General features: G+C 36.6%; 2 protein-coding genes across 3 annotated transcripts; one reads left to right on the top strand and one right to left on the bottom strand.

The window, feature by feature from the left end:
- Window positions 1–1,883: 1,883 nt before the first annotated feature.
- LOC122654854 (NAC domain-containing protein 1-like) lies at window positions 1,884–2,922 on the top strand. Its single transcript, XM_043849122.1, has 3 exons — window positions 1,884–2,072; window positions 2,171–2,454; window positions 2,554–2,922. Exons 1-3 carry the CDS (start codon window positions 1,898–1,900, stop codon window positions 2,920–2,922), a joined length of 828 nt encoding a protein of 275 aa, XP_043705057.1. The 5' UTR covers window positions 1,884–1,897.
- Window positions 2,923–16,993: 14,071 nt separating this feature from the next.
- Window positions 16,994–18,873, bottom strand: LOC122656938 (NAC domain-containing protein 100-like). 2 transcript variants are annotated; one of them, XM_043851642.1, is made up of 4 exons: window positions 18,629–18,873; window positions 18,336–18,584; window positions 17,947–18,224; window positions 16,994–17,821 (listed from the first exon to the last, which is right to left on the bottom strand). In XM_043851642.1, the coding sequence occupies exons 2-4, from the start codon at window positions 18,520–18,522 to the stop codon at window positions 17,189–17,191; spliced, it is 1,098 nt and encodes a 365-aa protein (XP_043707577.1). In that variant the 5' UTR covers window positions 18,523–18,584; window positions 18,629–18,873; the 3' UTR covers window positions 16,994–17,188. The 2 variants fall into 2 exon arrangements, with proteins under 2 accessions (XP_043707577.1, XP_043707578.1); XM_043851643.1 differs by lacking the exon at window positions 18,629–18,873 and having other exon boundaries at window positions 18,336–18,615.
- Between the last annotated feature and the right edge of the window lie 209 nt (window positions 18,874–19,082).

The following is a 19,082-nucleotide window of genomic DNA, read 5'->3' as shown; positions in this document are numbered from 1 at the left end:
CAGGGGTAAGGCGGTCATTGCATGTGGCCCTGTGTCTACACAGCATGGCGCAAGACAGACAGCACGCCATAGAGAATCCAAATTGACCAAATGTTGGGATGAGTTTGCTGACCCAGCCCAAGTTAAATCAACAATCCAAAGAAAAATCCCATGTTTGATAGACCATAGTTTAAAAGATAGAAACCCAGATTTAGCATGTGACTTACTCTTATTTGATGAGTCTATATAATTGATGGCGTTTATATTTATGGATGGGATATGAATTAAATCACCATTAATGTGGGCATATGTGAACTGGAACAGGCCAAGTCAAACATTTTATTGGTCAACATCACCTTCTTTAACCGAGTTTTGACCATTCACACAACCCGCATTGGTGTATGTCTCACTCATATTATCATCCATCCACCATTATGAAATTAATTAATCAATAATAGATGGGTCCCTCGATAGAAAAAATAATAATAATAATAAATGGGTCCTTCCCTCCCGGACCAAAGGTTAAGATTACACAAACTACTCCCCCTAAACGGCTAAACCCCATTAGATATGAGTTTTTTTTTTTTTGGTAAGCCATTAGATATGAGTTAAAGACTTAATAGATGGGTCCCTCCCTCCCAGACCAAAGGTTAAGATTTACAATAAAGCCTAATTTGGTATGATTTATATTTCAATTTCATGGGATGATTTCTATTTTAGAAATTGTTTGGTTTGATTTTTACACTTTATTTCAGTGAAGTTCGATCGGGTTTGGACACGATGAAGTTGCAGTTAGTTGAATTGAGTAATGGGTAATTTTATCATTTGATTTTTGTACCGATATTTAGTGAGGTTAAATTGATAAATTTTGTTTTTTGCCCTTCTGTTAACCGTGTTAGTCAATTGGGTTAGACAATGTATTTTTAAAATATAAAGAAAAAACGTGTATTTAAGGCAAAACTCAGGGGAGATTCGCATAATTTACCCTTAATAAATATTTGTTTTTTGTTACTTTAACTGATTCAAAGGAAGAGGGTAAAAAGTTGTTTAGAATATCAAAAAGTATTCGTAGCCAATTCAAAAATAGGTTGCTGGAATCGACCTTAATCCGAATCAAGATCAGTAGATTCCGATATAAATAAGTTGATTCTGATCCGACTCTTAACCCGGCTCATCCTTCGATCTCAATTGTTCGTTCTTCCACATTTTTCCATCGCTTCACACTTCAATCACAGATTGAAACCAAGATCCAGATCCGAAGACCCGGATCAATAAAGACCAAAAAACATCACACCATTGGCCGAGAACGAAGGACTAAGCTAACAAGCAAAGTAACTCTAACCGGAATGTTTTTATATATTCTGTCGTATATTCGATATCACTGATTGATTATAGCTAACCTCATCAGCATCATCATTGGCATGATTCCGTGTTGGCCACGTGTCAACCTAGTCCTGATCTAAGATTCTAAAACCCACGAGCCCCACTACCAAAGATATTAAAATAAAAAATCTAGATGTCCAAATCAAAAGAGCTGATCTCCACCAATGAGGACCCAGAGACTTGAGGTGTCAAGATAAGAACCACACAAACCCGGTCCAATTTCTTGTTCTTATCCTTTCTCTTCCTTTCAGGCAAGAACACGTCTCACCTCAAATGTACTTTGCCAAAGCTGTTTTGAAAGCAACCTAACCTTGAACCATTCAAACCTTCTTCTATGAATTACTTGTAGATATACGTTTAGAACCACCCAGAACTAAACGACAAAAAAATACAAAGATAAAAAGGCTTCTCCTCTCCTTTCCAATATTTCAAACACCTCTAGCTCCTTCCCTTCTAAGCCAAGAAGTTCTATAGTTCTAGCTATAAGCCCTTAATTTCTGATATATATATATTTTTTTTGGTTGTTTCATGTCAAATGGATAAAGCTGGGAAGAATAAGTCAGATCTTCCACCTGGGTTTAGGTTTCATCCAACTGATGAGGAACTCATCATGTATTACCTGAGAAATCAAACAATGTCAAGGCCATGTCCTGTATCAGATATTATACCAGAAATCGAGATTTATAAATTTGATCCATGGGAGTTACCTGGTTAGTTTAGTTTCTGAGTTTTATCAATCAATTCAAGTTAATTATATGCCATGCTTAATCACTTCCTAATTTATTATTGTTTTGTTGTGTTTGTACAGAGAAGGCAGATTTTGGGGAGAAAGAATGGTATTTCTTTAGCCCAAGAGACCGTAAGTATCCGAATGGGATTCGCCCCAATCGGGCTACAGGTTCTGGTTATTGGAAGGCTACAGGCACTGATAAGGCCATTCACAGTGGATCTCAGTATGTTGGTGTGAAGAAAGCTCTGGTTTTCTACATAGGTCGCCCACCTAAAGGTGTGAAGACTGATTGGATTATGCATGAGTACAGGTTGGGTGATTCAAACAGGAGACCAGCTAACAAACTGGTTGGGTCCATGAGGGTAATAAATATTGATCATATTGTGTTTGTTGGTTTGCCTCAACCAGCTTTTTATCCATTTTTGTTGATCTGATGAATATCTCTCTGTTTATGGACACAGTTGGATGACTGGGTTCTCTGCAGAATCTATAAGAAGAGGCATTTGAGCAGTTCATCAGTTGTGGAGAAAGAAGAAGATGATCAAATAATCAATAACACAACACAAATCAACTCATCCGTTGCTAATGGAGAAGAAACAGCATCTGTAGTACTTCCAAGGACGTTTTCGATTACTCATTTAATGGATGTGGACTATTTCTCTCTCTCTCAGCTGTTAAGTGAGAATTCACAGCTGGGTTCAATCGCCGAGTTCCAAACGACTGGAAACAATGGTGGAAATAACCAGAATACACTCTTCAATATCAATCAGCAACCTATACATGTGAACCCATTCTTTGAAGATTTCAGTAATTATAAGAAGAGTCAATAATGGGGGATTATTAGTATAGTTTCGTTAGATTTGTAGGTGGTGATGATGATGACCTTGTTTGGTTGAAGATTCATAAAAAATTATTTTACATTGACAAGTCATGTGAAAACAAATTATATGGAAGAGCTGGATATATATGGATTTAGCATCATTATATTGAAATTAAAACTCTACATGCAGTATTATTTAACTATTTACTAATGGGAACAGAACGCTACCAGGTCGTGCGCCTTTACATAAGGGTAAGACGATCATTTCCAAGTGCCTATGTCAAAGCGCACGGTAGCGTTCTTTCTCGCATGTACTAATTACATCACTACAACATCAGCATGAAGTAATATTGCACCATTTACTACCACATACAAAAGAATCCAAATTAATCCATTCAAACCAGACTATATATAGTTTAAACCCCCCCCCCCCCACCCTTCTAACCAAAAAAAAAAAAAAAATAAAGAAAAAGACTATAGATAATTGGATATTTATTTCTATGTTAACTGAAAATTAAGATCTATTCTCTAATGATAGTAATTAATTAAACAAAAAAGAAAAATAGCATGCATGGAGAGAGAAAGAGACTTGGAGAGGACACATTGCGAGATAATGTGAAATCGACCTAGAATATATATCAAACACAAAAAGTTTTACTTATAATTAAGTGAACGAATTGAAATTATTATATTGGACATTGTTTGGTTGGTGTTGACTGTGGACAAAGATGACAAATACAAGAAGAACGAACATTTTTTAAGCTCTTCCATAGTAGAAAGGATAAATTCAAAAAGTGCTATATAAACTGGAGAACTTTCTGCAATAAAAATGAACCTGATCAGCTCTTCAATATTAAAGGAAAGAGAAATTGAAAGAATGCTAGAATTAATTTGTGCAAATAAACCATCTTTATCACTCTATGTTAAAACATGCAAGGTCTATGCTCATTACCATTAGAAGGTTTGAAGGTACTCTTTTTTTGCGTGTTTGAAGAGAATACTAGAGTGTATATATATATATATATATATTTATAAAGGGTTATTTTTTCATTAAGTATATCAGTCATTGTCTTGTTGCTTTTGCTTTCCAGTTGCGGGATCTTTTGTGGGACTAGTAGTTTCCATTATTTTTTTGGGGTGATTCACCGATTCTTTGATAACTAGTTTAAAGGATGACGAATTATTATTATCATAAAGTGTCTATTTTTTTAATCAAATGTTACAAAAACATCTATTCTAGCACGTGGATAGATAATGTCCATTTCAACCGTTTGATATAGGTGATATGGTTTAGATTAGCCATGTGTCAAATTTTAGAGTTTAATTTCATAAAAAATCCCCTTTTGAATTAACACACATATCGTGTATGTCCATACATGTGTACTAATACTCTAGATATTACCCTGTAGTATGCACTTTCAGTTCCCAACTTTGAATGGCAACAAATGTTTAATTTAGGTTACAAAAATGTAAAAAATAGATAACTTAGATTTATCTTGTGATTTTTGAGAACATTACCTTCCATCCTTACATGGATAATTAACTATCCTTAAACAATAGTCTTGTTTACTGAAAAAATGAAAAAAGAGAGAAATATTGCTCTGGATGACTTACTACCGTATGAGCAAAATTCTATCCTACTCATTAGTAGCAAAATCGTTTGGATACTGATCCTGATTCTTGGCCGATCCATGCTACATTGCTACTCCATTGATATGATCCAAGGGTAGAAAGATAATAAAAACCATTTTTTTTTAATTAAAAAACATGGGCAATTCCGTCCAATCTGACCCTACTCAGGTTAATCAGGATCGGTATTGGATCGTATTGGGTGAGACCGATACTGATCTGTTTCCCGTTTACTAAAACCTTTGATCCGATTAAAAAAATTGAAACAGATGGCATTTCATGCATGTCAGAGAGGTAACCAAGTGGATTAATTTAACAATTTGTATCGTCAATTAATTTTTATCTTGGACCTTGATTGACTCTTTTGTTATCATTAATTCCCACACTCTATTGTACACAGAATTTAAAATACCCTTTCCTATGGTAATCAAAAAGTCCAAATCCCTATGGTGAGGAGAATCTCTCTTCACCATGGGTAAAGAGAATCTTGACCCATAAAAAAGAACAAACGAATTAAGAAGGTGGTTTTTTAATCTAGGCCCATAGAATTAAATTAAAGGAAATAAGAAGGAATTTTTTTCCCTGCTAGGAATTAAGAAGGCAGTTTCCCTTACATAAGATAGATGTGCACATCTCTCTAGATTCAGGCCCAGTCTGGTTTTCAATGGGCCTGTAGTGCCCAGAACACATTTGGGTCCTAACGTTTTTAGCTGACAATTACATGGGATCTACGTCATGTATTGGTGATGGTATCCGTCATTGCCAATACCAATATCTTTATGTATATATCGTATTGGGCCAATACAGGATAAAAACTCTTCCCCAATCCATACCATATCATTTGATCCGTATCATTCAAGTATGGATCTGCCAATACGGCCGTTCAGATACCAATCCCTACAACCATGCTAGGTCTGACTCTAGAGACACAACAAATGGAAAACATTTAGATCTATATCGGCCGATTCATATTGGTATCCGTCACCAATATCAATTGGTGCTATCGATAAAAGGGACTTTTCTTTTCTTCTAATTTGGATCTGATACGATCAATTCGATCGTATTGATATTGTATCAGTATCAACGATGATCGATACCGATGCTATACCCTATACTAAAATCATGGATTGGGGCTTTAGATTCAACTCTTCATATCCTTCTTACCATAGATTTCACCATTTATGAGTAAATTAAGCAGAAACTGTGGACCACAATTATTTCATGTTTTGGTTTCTCACTTCATTTCCTTTCCTCCCCTCTCCTCTCCTTGGCCTTGCAAATAGTGCCCCACTGGTGACTGGACTGGCAAATAGTAATAATTTAACCTCTTTGGATTTACTGGTGTTCCTATATAATTGGACCCAGGCACAGAAGACCTATCAACTCTGTACCTTACTTTTGTGTAAGATTCAATTAACTGAATTGATTGGACTTAAGTTCTAGGTTGACTTGACTTGCCAAGTCATTTAGAATCATGGGGTCATGGCCTCTCTCATTCGTTATCTGTCATGGGCTACTTCAGTTAATGCAATAAACCATTAATCCCCTTGAAATGGATTTGAATAGATACGACCTACTAACCAATACATAAATCTTCATACATTTATATAACTATATAAGTGAAATTTAATGTCCCTTGTAAATGCAATTAATTAGAAATGCCAAAAGCATTCTCCTATAGCTATCTTATCATTATTTGAGAAAGACTATTTCTTTAATTACTCTATTATCATATTTGAGAAACACTATTTCTTTAGTTTGTAGAATGTAGCTATGCGGAATCTGTTATGATCTCATATCAGTCATATGGGGTGGATCTCACATCGATTATGAAAGTGATTTGGTGTAGATTGATATGGTCTTGAGGTTCTCTCACCTTGTAAGTCACTTTATAGGGTTGAGTTCTCCTAAGGTTCATTTTAATGGTATCAGTACAACCGATCTTTGAGCTAACTACTGCTAGACAAAAAACCCGGAGCAGAGTGGAGTCCCTTAGAAAGAACTATCTAATTCAGAGTAGATTGTCGTGGACATCGATTTGAAAACATTGTTATAACACAATCGCACAAGATGGCCAAATAGAGCAACGACAAACTTTTCACTAAGCAAAACGAAGATACAAATTATTTCGTCTAACCCTAGATCGCACCATAAAATATATCGGATCAGGTTGGATCAGATCGGATCTGCATCGCACTTGAATCCTTGAAATACAAGACATACTCAACAAACATGGGGGTATGTTATGATCCCAAATCGATCAGTTGTGTGGGGGCTGATCCCACATCACTTACGAAAATGATTTGGTGTGAAAAAAAATCCCACCCATGCATTTTGGTTTCTTGTCAGCCTATGTTACGAAAGAAAGTTGTTGTTCAATTAATTACTTCATCATGATGGCACCAAAGTGATGTTTGGCAGTTTGTATGGAAGTGCAAGTCTCTACCTAAAATTCAGAGGTTTATGTGGCGAAGTTGTAACTCTGGTCTTGTTGTTGGAGAGGCTCTTCATCACCGCAAATTTGCAATTGATCCATGTTGTTGTCTATGTGGCCATTTTGAGTCTATTACTAATACTCTTCTCAATTGCGATTTTGCGAAAGCGGTATGGTTTGGTAGCAGTTTTGGTTTCTCATTTTCAGCCTTGGACGTTGATCATCTTTCTTCTTTTATTCGAATGTGGAAATCATTCTTCATTATACACTACAAGAAATCCTATTTTTTCTGACGGTAAGAAATATGGTCCGTAACCAAATATCATTTTCTACGACGTTAGTATAGTAGCGTGAGAATATTATTTTCCGCGACGGTTTCTAACTATCCATCGTGGAAACTCTAACTGGCAACGGTGTGTATTTTCCCCTGTGGAATTGTATTTTTCCGACGTTAGAAACATGGTCCGTAGCCAAATATCGTAGCAAAATATTATTTTCCTCGACGGTTCTAAATTATCTCATAGAAACTCAAATTGGGCGACGGTGTATAGTTTTTCGTCGTGAAAAATATATTTATAATGACGGTATTGTAAAGTTCGTCATGGATTACACATGTATAACGACAGATAAGTCTTACCGTCGCCAAAATAGATATGTTTAACGATAGACTAAAGATACCGTAGCCCAATTGCCTTAAATTTGTAGCGGGCTCCTGAGTTTCCAGACTTCCCGCTTTCTTCTATCCCATTCCCTCGTGAAACATCTCTCTCTAGCCAACCATCTCTACCCCATTCTCGCACGACGGAGAAGAGATCAGCGGTCAAGCGCTAGCTCCTCGGAGTTCTATTCCTCACCGTCATCACGAAATCGAAGTGGAAGGCCTCCCTCTGTTGATTTCTAGCCTGCTGTCATTACTTCTGAGTACCTCCTTTTCCGATGAGTTTTACATTTTCCGATCTCAAACCCGCCACCAACAATTTCGAGTGTTTCAAAAGCCTCTCTCATCGTGAAACCCTAACCTCCAATCGGGCTCACACCTCTCATAAACCCCCAATCGGACTCACACCTCTTTGATTCCCTAGCCGCAACCCCTTCTCTACTATCGCCTCCCCATCTCTGCAACCTTCCCACTCCCTTCTCTCACCCTCCCCCTCGGCGAGGTTGCCTACGGTGGCAACAGTTCTCTCGCAAGGTTTGTCTCTTTCTCTCTCTCTCTCTCTATTTAAGGTTGAGTGCAATGTTTCCATTTTACGTTTTTGTTTTTTTTTTTTTTTTTTTTGGGGTTTAAAGCTTTGTATATGTTTAAAGATATAAGTATTTGTACAGCTTAATTTTTTCTAGGTTTAAAGCATTTGTATATCGTTTAAAGCTATAAGCATTTATGGGTTTAATTCTTACTAGTGTCTAAGAATTGAGTAGATTAGCATTGGTCCATTAGGGGGAATGGCAGAGATGGTTTTGAGCAGAAAGTCTCTAAATGGTTTTATTTGTGATTTTGGTTTAAAAACATTAAGCCATGGATGAGGCACTTCCCAAAGTCCTCTATTTCTAAGTTTTTTGTCCTCTTGCTCCACCCGGTTGTTAAATCAAAGTAGGAGGTATCATTAATCTGTGCAATACTTGATTTTGCATCGGTACCCTTGCTTCATTCTATCTTTGGCATATATGGTTGGCTAGATGTGACATGGTTTTTGGACGACGAAGATGTACACCAGAAGAGGTTATTTGCTCTGCAACTCGTGATTTTGAAGATTTTCAAAATGCTTCTAAATCTGATCAAAGGGCTGCAACTTCAATACCTCATGGTGTCCGATCATGTTTGGGTTGTTCCATCGGTTGGGAAGATTAAAGTTAATTGTGATGCAAGTTTAATCGGTTCAAAGGCAAAAGTGGTTTGGGTAATGTTTTTCGGAATCATCCGGGTTTGCCAATTCGAGGTTTCGTTCCACCATGTTTAATAATATCATGGTGGGTGAAGCTTTGGCAATCCGAACGCAATATTACTGGATGGTGTTACAACAGGTTATACTAGTTTTTTGGTGGAATCTGATCATATGGGTGTTGTCAATTTTCTACAACATCGTGGCAGACCGATTACGATGGAGGAGGTGTTACCTATTCTGGAAGATATTCTTTTATTATCTTCATCTTTTGTATCTTGTTCTTTTGCTTATGTTCCAAGGGAGATAAATAGTTTTACTGACTCCCTGGCAAGGAGGGCCCTGTCGGTAACGTGTTCGACAGTTTGACCTAATTCCGATCCATGGTTTGTAGAGTTTGTTTCTACTTCACAACCTGTGTATTCTACACGATAAATAATATCATCTACTCTTTCTACCCAAAAAAAAATAAAAATGATGGCACCAAAATTAAATATTTTGTAAGAATTAAATCCATAATCAAGGATGGAATTATGTTTGAAATGGGTGACTTACCTCCTAATAGTAGAATTAAGAGTCAAACGAGAGAGAGAGAGAGAGAGAGAGAGAGAGAGAGAGAGATCGAAGCTGATCTCACAGTAGATGATGATGATGCAATAGAAACCAACAATTCAGATTGTCTACGGCGCAACTGTCAGTAGCGACCTGTGCGGCGCAGACTGGGTCGTACGCGCAATGACTGCCTTACCCCTCTCGGGCAAGGCGTTTGGGCAGGGATAAGGCGGTCTTTGCACGCACGACTCAGTCTGCACCGCTCAGACCACTACAGGCAGCACACCATAGAGGATCTGGATCCAAAAGCCAATCTCATGGTATCAATTAAAAAGTTTGGTGTGCACATTTCAACTGTCCTCAGCTCTCATTCTTTCCAAAAAACAGAAAAAGACATTAAATAAAATCAGAGAAGAGGTAGAAAGGAAGAAATCATCAACTACTAAAATAAAATTGGTTCCTACTAGCTGAAAGCAGCCATTGTCAAATTATCCATATTTGGAAAGAATTAGTTCAGAGATGACACTTGTAATTGCCCTAATTTCAAATTATAGTCTGCCCATGCAACCACACTACCTCCTTACCGACTATTGTTTCTCCTTTCTTAGTTTTTATTTTCAGATATTTATCAAGAAGAAGAAGAAGATTAGATATTTGATAATGAATCATGACCCTTTCTCATGTCCTTGTCATATTTCTACCAAAATAGTAAAATTTTCTGCGAAATCTCACTTATTTAATATCTATCTCTTATGTCGTCTTATAATAAGATGGAATAGAAAGGATAAGATAGATGAATCTCTTTCACTGACCCCAGTAATTAAGTTCCCATTTCCATGAGCTTAAAAGAAATAAAATATCTAGCTTTCTTACTGGATTAGGAATATTTATATATAATGAGTACTCCACCTTCCATATATATAATTCCATAACCTGAAGCTTAATTAGGAGACTTGTTGTCTTTAATATATATTTTCTAGAAATTAATAAAGTAAGATGCTTTCTTTGCTTAATTATTAAGATGGAATAAGCACAAGGTATATTACCCCTCCCCCCACCCCCATAAGGTTAAATAATGGAGATGTGGTAATCAACTAGTATCCATTCTTTGTTTACTTTCCTTTAATTAATGAATATATAGGTTATGGTCTATAAGGTCTATTAAAAGATTATGCTTTTGAAAAGAAAAATTATGTGGGGGCAAAGCCTTGAAAGTTAGATGTATTTGCCTAATTAATTATTGTTAAGAATGGGGTTTAATTATGGTATGTGACGTGGCTATAAATTAATTAAACACTACAAATCTATTGGAGCTGTTTAAGTACGTACCCCTAGTCCATACTCCATATGGGTTCAATAAAATTTTATATATTCCATCTCACCTCAACTTTGGGCAGCAACCTAGCTAGCTATATTTGGGTAATGCTAAGATTGAGATTTTTTTTCTTTCACATATTTAATTCTATCGGATAAACCACCATTAATGACCAAATTAATCAATATGAGCTTATTAGATCATGTTTTGGATTAGGGCTTTGTGACATCGAAAACAAATTAGCTAGATCGAAACCGTTATGAACGATAACAACCCTAAATTTATTTAAAAAAAGCACATATTTGTTTTTCATATTTTTGAATATATTTACATGGTAAAGAGATACGAAACCAATAAGAAATAGAAATCAAACCAAACCCAAACCAAAACGATCTGAACATGATGCACACTTATTGGATGATGTTTTGGACTCACTCATTCTCACACAGAAATCAGTCCGAACTGATCAATTGATACCTCTACATATAAGTAATATTTCTCCATAGTTATCTAAAATGGAAATATATTAATCAAGTTGTATTGTGTTATTAACGTTTAAAATGTGGGCCTGATCACAAAAATACTGTTGCTCCATTATGACCTAGTGGTCATTGGTTCAATTCGAGAAATAGCCTCTCTGAGAGGGGGGGGGGTTAAAGCTGCAGGAACAAATAATGATAAACACCCTAATTCATTACTGAACTTTATGGTTTTTTTTAAAAAAAAAAATAAAATTAACTGTGATGTTAGTTTATTTCATATTGCTAATAAAGTTGCTAGAGGATAGTATACGACCTACAACACTTTATGGGTATTTACCTAAAAAATAAAAATAAAATTTTTTCTTAAGGGTATTTCACTGATCTTGAGAGAATTTAGACCATTACATCATCAAGCAATATAATAAATCTAGGTAGCTACACCCTAAAACAACATAATTTACAAGGGGAATAAGGACGTCAAGGAATTGGGATTTGAATCCTCTGAGTCAGTCAGTCAGTCAGTCCCTATGAATGCTTTTGAGGATATGAAAAAAATAAACAGCTCAAAAGCAAGTTTGAAATATTCTGTATAATTTGAACATGTGCTTAATTAATGTATCTCCTTTACGAATCTAAGACCAAGAAAACATACGAAAGTGTTTGTGATGAAGTGTTTGCCACCTTTCGGTAGAGAGAGTGAGAGATATATATGGTGGCTGTAAACAACAGCACCGGATCATTATCCGAACGTGGATAGTTACAATTACCAAACCCAACTTTTTCCATTTTAATAAAAGATAAAGAAAAAAAAGAATTAAAATCTGACATAAAGATGAAGAGGAGTACTCTTTGATGTGGAAATTGAGTCAATGATTCAAGGTGTCAGAATCCAAATTATTGGTTTTAGAAGAATTGAATCGATTGGATCCATTGATTAGTATATCATTCTGAGTTTCAACTGATATTTGGCCAAGAGAGAGGATGATTCCATTGCTAATATATTTGATTACTTGAAAATTGAAATTTAACTAGAATCTTAAGAGACAATCAATCCTTCCCATTCCATTTCATTCACTATTATTTTAATTTTACGTTTTGATGATCATAAAAGAAAATTCTATTAAAAAAAAAAGGATACAAAATGACCACCCTACTACTCTTGTTGGATGGATATCTTAACAGATCTTTTCCAATGTTGCTGAGGACCACACGACAAGACAATGCCTCCTGATTCGTATCTTCCGTCTGTTCCCATTATAATAGGTCTTTATTAAAAAAATATATTACAAAAAAAAAGAATCCGGTTGGCAGTGAGGGTGTGGTACCCGGGGTATATACACGCGGCGTTATTTGCGCGTGGGGGAAGGAAGGGAGTGAGGTCCGAGGACGACATTAATGACAAAGAGGATGGAGCCGCTTTTTCTGGTCACGGTCGTTGGCGGCCTCTGTTGGCGTCAGCAGAACACGAAGTGCGTGTCGATTAGCGCCGGGAAATTGAAAGTGGGACACCATCCCGTTGCCATAATTCCATTTCCATTTTCCAATATGCCCAACGCCTGCATAGTTTTACCACGCTTCCCTCGCCAATCGCCCAACCTGCACCTGCCCCACTTTGGAGTGTGGGCTACTGTCCCAATATTCCAAACAACAAAAAGTAATCCCGTTTGCCGTTAAAGATGGGCGGGCAGCAATAATAATCGATCCATTGTCACTCATGACTTAAGGGAGTGTCGAAAGTTGGGGGGCCCGCATGACTAGGTCCATCTTGAATCAATCAATTTAAAACCTAAGATCAGTTCAGTCAGTCCAATCGATCATTAAACGTGTCGGACTCAAACCCAAATCGAGTGTTCTAAACACAGGGTAAAATAGTCAAATTGTCACTGCATGAGCAGCTGACTGACTGACTGACTGACTGACTGACTAATAATTGGACATTCACCAATGCAATGTAGTAAGTAGTCTGATAGTCGTCCGATCAAGATAGATCAAACATTATGATTGATCAATAATCGATCGTTCATAGCCTGATTAGTCCAATTATAAATCAATGAATGTCTTGATCAATATTCCAAATTTTTTTTTTTTTTGGTAGGAATCTTGATCAATATTCCCTTAAATCTAAAAAATGACATGCTTAGTTCACAAAGGCTCCTACTATCACGGAGTTTGAAGAGGGTCATAATGAATGCAGGCTTACTCTCCACTTCACGAAAATATTGTTTCCAAAGACTCATACCTATGAGTTATGACCACTTGATCACAATAGAACAATCTTTCTATTGCATCAAAATCCATCTTCTATATCCTTTAAATTTTAATATTTTTAAAAATTCTCTTTGGCATTCCAAGTCAGTGCCTGCAATTGAGGTAACAGAGGAAAGTTAGTAGTAGGAACTCCGAACTAGTTACTAAGTCAGAGAAGCGGATGCAGCTTTCATAAGCTCACACGTCATTGTGGGGAAGAGACTTGAGCATTCACCCTTCTCAACTGCCCAAATTTTGATGGGTCCCACGTACCTAAGAGATAGCCCTCTCCTTATGATATCATTGAGCGCCCGTCAATGCATAAAAGGAAAAAAAATTTTGATACAGCACCTCAGATTTGACTTCCATCAGGATTTATTGTTGAGGGGGGGGGGGGGGGAAGGGGAAAGGTAAGAATGGATCAATAAGTCAAGGGTAAAACATCCCACGTTGCCAGTGTGGGGATTCCTTCTCGTGTTTTCTTGTATTCCGATTAATGGACCACACATAACATTCTTTCTTTCCTACACCAAACGACTTTCCTACATAGAAATCGTCTTCCACGTACCTATTGGTATGACATCCCACATTGGCTAAAACTTATACCCATAAGTCAATAATCCATGCTTGTATTTCATTTTATAGTAAGAGGAATGTTCATATTTCTTTACCTCTATTTCTAAATGGGCGGTTGATTACCCATTTAAGGGAAAAGGGTGTTTGGGTCTCTTTGTTTTCAGGGGAATTGTTGGATATTGTTCCACATTTGCTATCTCTTGGGGCTAGTTAATTTTCCCCCTCGATCAGTCTTTTGCCACCCAAAAAAAAAAATAAAAATGTAAGTGAAATGTTCACTAATCGCTATATGGACTGGTATAAAAAAGAAAACACATGGTTCCATTTGGTTGCAAGTAAAAGAAGTGGAACCACAAGTTTTGTAATCATGATAGTATAATTTATTAAATTTTTTATTATATTTGGTAAATAAATATTTTCATATATTTTTTTTTATAAAAAATTTTAAATCAAAGGAATTTAGTTTGAAATAAATAAAATTAATAATTAAATTTGAAATGAATCACCATGGTTTTAAAATTTGGATATGAATTGGTTGAATCGGCTTATTCGACTCTAAATTGATATATATATATATATATTGATCTTCAATTAACCTCAATTCTTGATTCCTGATCAAGTCTAGCCGATTTTGAGATGATTTCAATCAATTCATAGATTATTCAAATAAGATTTTTATGGAGATCTCATATACATTCTTAGTTTTTAAACCTTGTTCACCACACTAAAGGCACAATTATTTTTTTGTGTAGATTATAAATTTCTATATTTTTAGCAATTACATGTTAAATAGTTTTGCGATTAGATTCCTCATCTTTGTGGCATTGAATTTAAATAAGTTTCACAGAAATGTGACGTAACCTACTTATGCACGGGCCAAATATTGAAAGCTGAAAAGAAATGGCAAAGTTTTCTTCATCATTGGCGTGGAAAGAATTCTCTCATCACTACTGATGTGACCATGCGATGTGATTCTTATCCTATCACAAACTTGGATCTTTATCTCCTCTAGTTTCTTGCCCAGCCCAGTTCCCCAGTTCCTTTAACAAGGGGGATTGGAATGACTACCCTGCCCCTACCTGAACACTCTGTCCGGGTGGGGCCTAACACCCCTATTAGAAGAACAGGGGAACTGGCCGAGCAGGGAACTGGAGGAAATAATTTTCCTCACAAACTCCCACAGTTTATTGTTTGGGGTAAAAAATACCCCTCTCCTTGGGAATCAAACAAGAACGATTTCTTTATTTTGCCATGGGAGAAGGGAAACTCGATCTACAAGAAACCGAGGGAGCTTTGATTTATCACAAGTTCATAGTAGAAAAATAGGACACTGTATTGGTCATCGTATCTTTGAAGTAGAGAGAACCAACCCAAAAGGATATCTCGAAGAGGAAATACCTAAAAAAGTCTTTACTTCCGTAAGAAGAAAGGATAATTTGGTGTAAAGCTCAATAATTATATGAAATTTTTTAATCTTGTCTGGAATGTAGAGAGCGAAAGGAATAACGTCATAGGAACATAAAATATCAAAACGTTCTCTAATAGAAGTATTATATGCCAGAATATCCTCTCTGTGTTTAGGATACCTAAATTGGATTATAGGAAGGCTAAAGATGAAGCTCTCCTCATATTACTTGACCTTTAACCCCATTATTATAGGAAGGCTCAAGATGAAGCTCTCCTCATATTTACTTGTGCCAACCCGCTAGTAATTTGTGAAAAGGGATATCGAGATGTTGGAGTTATAAATGTATAGTTTTATGTCGATCAAGTTCGGGTTTGACTTGTGTTATCTTCTTATATATACCCTTGGGTCATCTTCACCTAATGTTTTAAGGTTTTGGATTGGACTCTCAAATGGAATTTCGTACTCTTTTTCATTGTATTTAACAGTTTAACATGTTATATAGAAACTAATTCCCTTTGTTGATCTCCTAATTTTTGTCTACATGAGGGTGAGTTCTTAGATGTTGGTCGTCGATCGTGAAAAAAATTTCTGAGATGTTAGGGTTATAGAAGCATAATCTCACATCAATTAAGTTTGGGACTTATATATGTTGTATTCATTACTTCATATACCCTTTGGCCTACTCTATCTAATGTCTTAGGGTTTTGAACCTTTTGGATTGAACCCCCCGTGGTATTTCGTGGATTTTGCCACTTTATCTAACATAGGTGATTGGGGGTTATTTTATTGGGCACATGCCTTCTGTTTTTTTTAGAGTTATCCTTTTATTTTGGTTTTGATTTTCTTATTCAAAATATCTTTTTGTGTTTCAAGGCTAAAAGAATCATAGAAGTGAAGGCAAGTGTCATTGGAGATTCTAATCTACTTTTTAATTAGGAATCCTCTTATCACTGGAAATTGAGCCATCACCAAGTTTGCAGTAGGTGGCCAAACATACAAAACTTTCAAAGTTTCATACGCTCATACATACCAAAAAAAAACACATATGGACAGGGTTGTGTAAACATCAAGACCCCATGGAAAGGCGGAAATCCCATCCCTTAAGATGCTTATGTGCACGCTGTCATTGGCCGCCGTGCTGGTGAGGGACCATGCAACCAAGCAACATTCTCTCTTGCCCCATTCTCAATAACTAATTTAGCCCCCAAAAGCCCGAAAGGCGGTGAAAGTAAATAAAGAAAGAGATCAAAAGAGACTCATAAATACAATCTTTACCCTGTAGTTGATTTAATGTTACTTTAGAAACTGCTGCTCTGATGCTGGCCTAAGATTGTGGATTCAAAAAAAAAAAAACAAATATCCCACCAGAACATTAATGAAATTTCGAGAACCTAAATGTAAAAACCACTTGACTCAGTATCAATATTGCTAATGGAAGCACTGAAAATAACCTCAAGTGTCCTAATTTATATACAAGTAATTGATATTTACAAATATGGAAACTTGGAAGCTAGAGAAATCAGGGGGAAAAGAAAATAAGGCAAAGGGCAAAAAATAAAAATAAAAATAAAAATCAGTTTGATTTCATATAATACATGTCCATAACCTTCATTTTGCTTCATGTTATCTAGATTCAGAAATCTGTACACACAATATCAATATCAATTTTAGACAAGACAAACAATAGTGACTGGAATTCTTCTTCCCCTTGCAGCTTCTATCTATTCTTCTTCTACTACTACTACTATTTTTTTCAATAATTCCAAAGACAATCAAGGTCTACTGGGCCACCTGAAGTTGATGGGTCTTCATGATCTTCGAAAGAACTCCTTCCCATTTCATGATTGGAGACAACTGAAGAGATTTCATTGTTCATATCAGTGGTCAGCCCTGTGTCTTGTGAGATACTAACCATCTCCCTTTCAACTTTGCTGCTCTGTTTCATGCTCGTTCCATGGTTCCCAAGCAAAGCCCTCAAGATGGCCTGGTCTTGCATCGAAAGGGAGCCTTGATACTGCAAATTGCCAAGATTGGGGGCACCTTGTGGGGCGTAAAATGAGTTCGGAAGAGAGAATTTTGACATAAGCAATGAAGCAGGGGACATATCAGAAGGATTAGCAGAAGAAGCATAAAGAGGATAATTGAAGTAATCCGATGCTTCTTCCTGGTTTTTCTGGCCCTCCATTGGAATGGAGAAGCAGGTCACGTGAGATGGCTCAGCTTCATCGCTTTTGATCTTGCTGCTATAGGAAGGAGAATCCATCAATGGAGGTAAAAGAGAGCGAGCCAATTCATCTCCGAAGGAACTCAGTCTCACCAGCCCTGAAACATGTGTTTTCTTTCCACCTGAACTCTTTTGAAATATCCTGCAAATCACCCACTCGTTCTATAAAAGAACGAAAAGATGAAAAAGGAAAAACTCATCAAGAACAATACAGAAAAATAAGATAAAAGCAGAGTAAACACACAGGTAATAAAATAGGCAGAGCAAGGCAGTGGTTAAGCTCTAACCTTGGCTGTTTTGGGGAGATTGCAGACAGAGTATTTTCCCTCCAACCTATACTCATGCATGACCCAATTGCTCTTTTCTCCTTTTGGAGCTCTTCCTTTATAGAACACCAAAGTCTTCTTCATTCCAACCAGTATTTTATCTCTGTAGATCTCCTTGTCTTTACCAGTTGCTTTCCAGTAACCAGCTTCAGTAGCCCTGTTTGTCCTCAAACCAGTGGGGTATTTTCTGTCCCTAACACAGAAAAAGTACCATTCCTTCTCTCCCATTTTCGCTTTTCCTTCATTCAAGAAAACACAAACTTCAAGAGTTAGAACACAATTCCTATACAAACAAACACACATACCTAGAAGAAGGAAACTGAGGGTGAAAAGGAAGAAAGATGACTTACTGGGCAATTCCCAAGGCTCACACTTGTTCAAATCCACATCTCCAATTGCTCTAGCACTGAAGTTACTGTCAATAACCTTTTTGGACAAATAGTGACTTATAAGCTCTTCATCAGTTGGGTGGAATCGGAACCCAGGAGGCAAATCCATCTGTTCTTCTACCTTACTGAACCCATAAACGTTCTCCATTTCTGAAAAGATGGCCTTTTGTTCTTCTGCACAGATTTAGCTTTCAGAAGCCTAACCACAAAGAAAACAGTATATAATTCAAAATGGGTTCCGACCAAGAAGCTACAATTTCGAGAATTCAACAAGAATAGAAGTATAGAAGAGCTCAGAAAGGATCCTAATTACCTCAAACAGGTTCTTAACAAAGTAGCTCTAGATTTTGTATGTTCAGAGTAAAACCCAAATGGAGGAAACACACCAAAGAAATTCAAATACCAAACAGGTATATAAGAAGCTGAAGTGGAATCAAAGGAAGCAATAAGGAAATGGGTAGAGGTGGGAAAGAACAATGAACTGAAAAGTTCCTAACCTAAGAGCTTGAGAGATGGTGTTTAAGAAAAAAAAAGAAGAGTTCTGAGGAACAGAACCCTCTAAATACAGGTTTTTGGAGAGAAAGAAACGTGGGTCGTAAGGCAACTTGGTAGGTAGTTTTAGAACCCTTTTTAACTTCTCTGAAATAATTTTGTTTCATCTCCTCCAATTTGACCAGGAAGAAGAACAACTCATCTAGATACCCCCTA

Source organism: Telopea speciosissima, chromosome 3, assembly GCF_018873765.1.
Source record: "Telopea speciosissima isolate NSW1024214 ecotype Mountain lineage chromosome 3, Tspe_v1, whole genome shotgun sequence".
Lineage (NCBI taxonomy): Eukaryota > Viridiplantae > Streptophyta > Magnoliopsida > Proteales > Proteaceae > Telopea > Telopea speciosissima.
Note: the sequence above shows the minus strand (reverse complement) of the source record. Positions and strands in the feature narration are given on the sequence as shown.

Coding starts and splice junctions, on each gene's coding strand:
- LOC122654854 (XM_043849122.1), top strand. CDS start 1,898: ATGGATAAAGCTGGGAAGAATAAGTCAGATCTTCCACCTGGGTTTAGG. Junction 2,073..2,170: donor TGATCCATGGGAGTTACCTG/GTTAGTTTAGTT, acceptor GTGTTTGTACAG/AGAAGGCAGATTTTGGGGAG. Junction 2,455..2,553: donor AACTGGTTGGGTCCATGAGG/GTAATAAATATT, acceptor TTATGGACACAG/TTGGATGACTGGGTTCTCTG.
- LOC122656938 (XM_043851642.1), bottom strand. CDS start 18,522: ATGGAGAACGTTTATGGGTTCAGTAAGGTAGAAGAACAGATGGATTTG. Junction 18,225..18,335: donor TGAGCCTTGGGAATTGCCCA/GTAAGTCATCTT, acceptor TCTTGAATGAAG/GAAAAGCGAAAATGGGAGAG. Junction 17,822..17,946: donor ATCTCCCCAAAACAGCCAAG/GTTAGAGCTTAA, acceptor GTTCTTTTATAG/AACGAGTGGGTGATTTGCAG.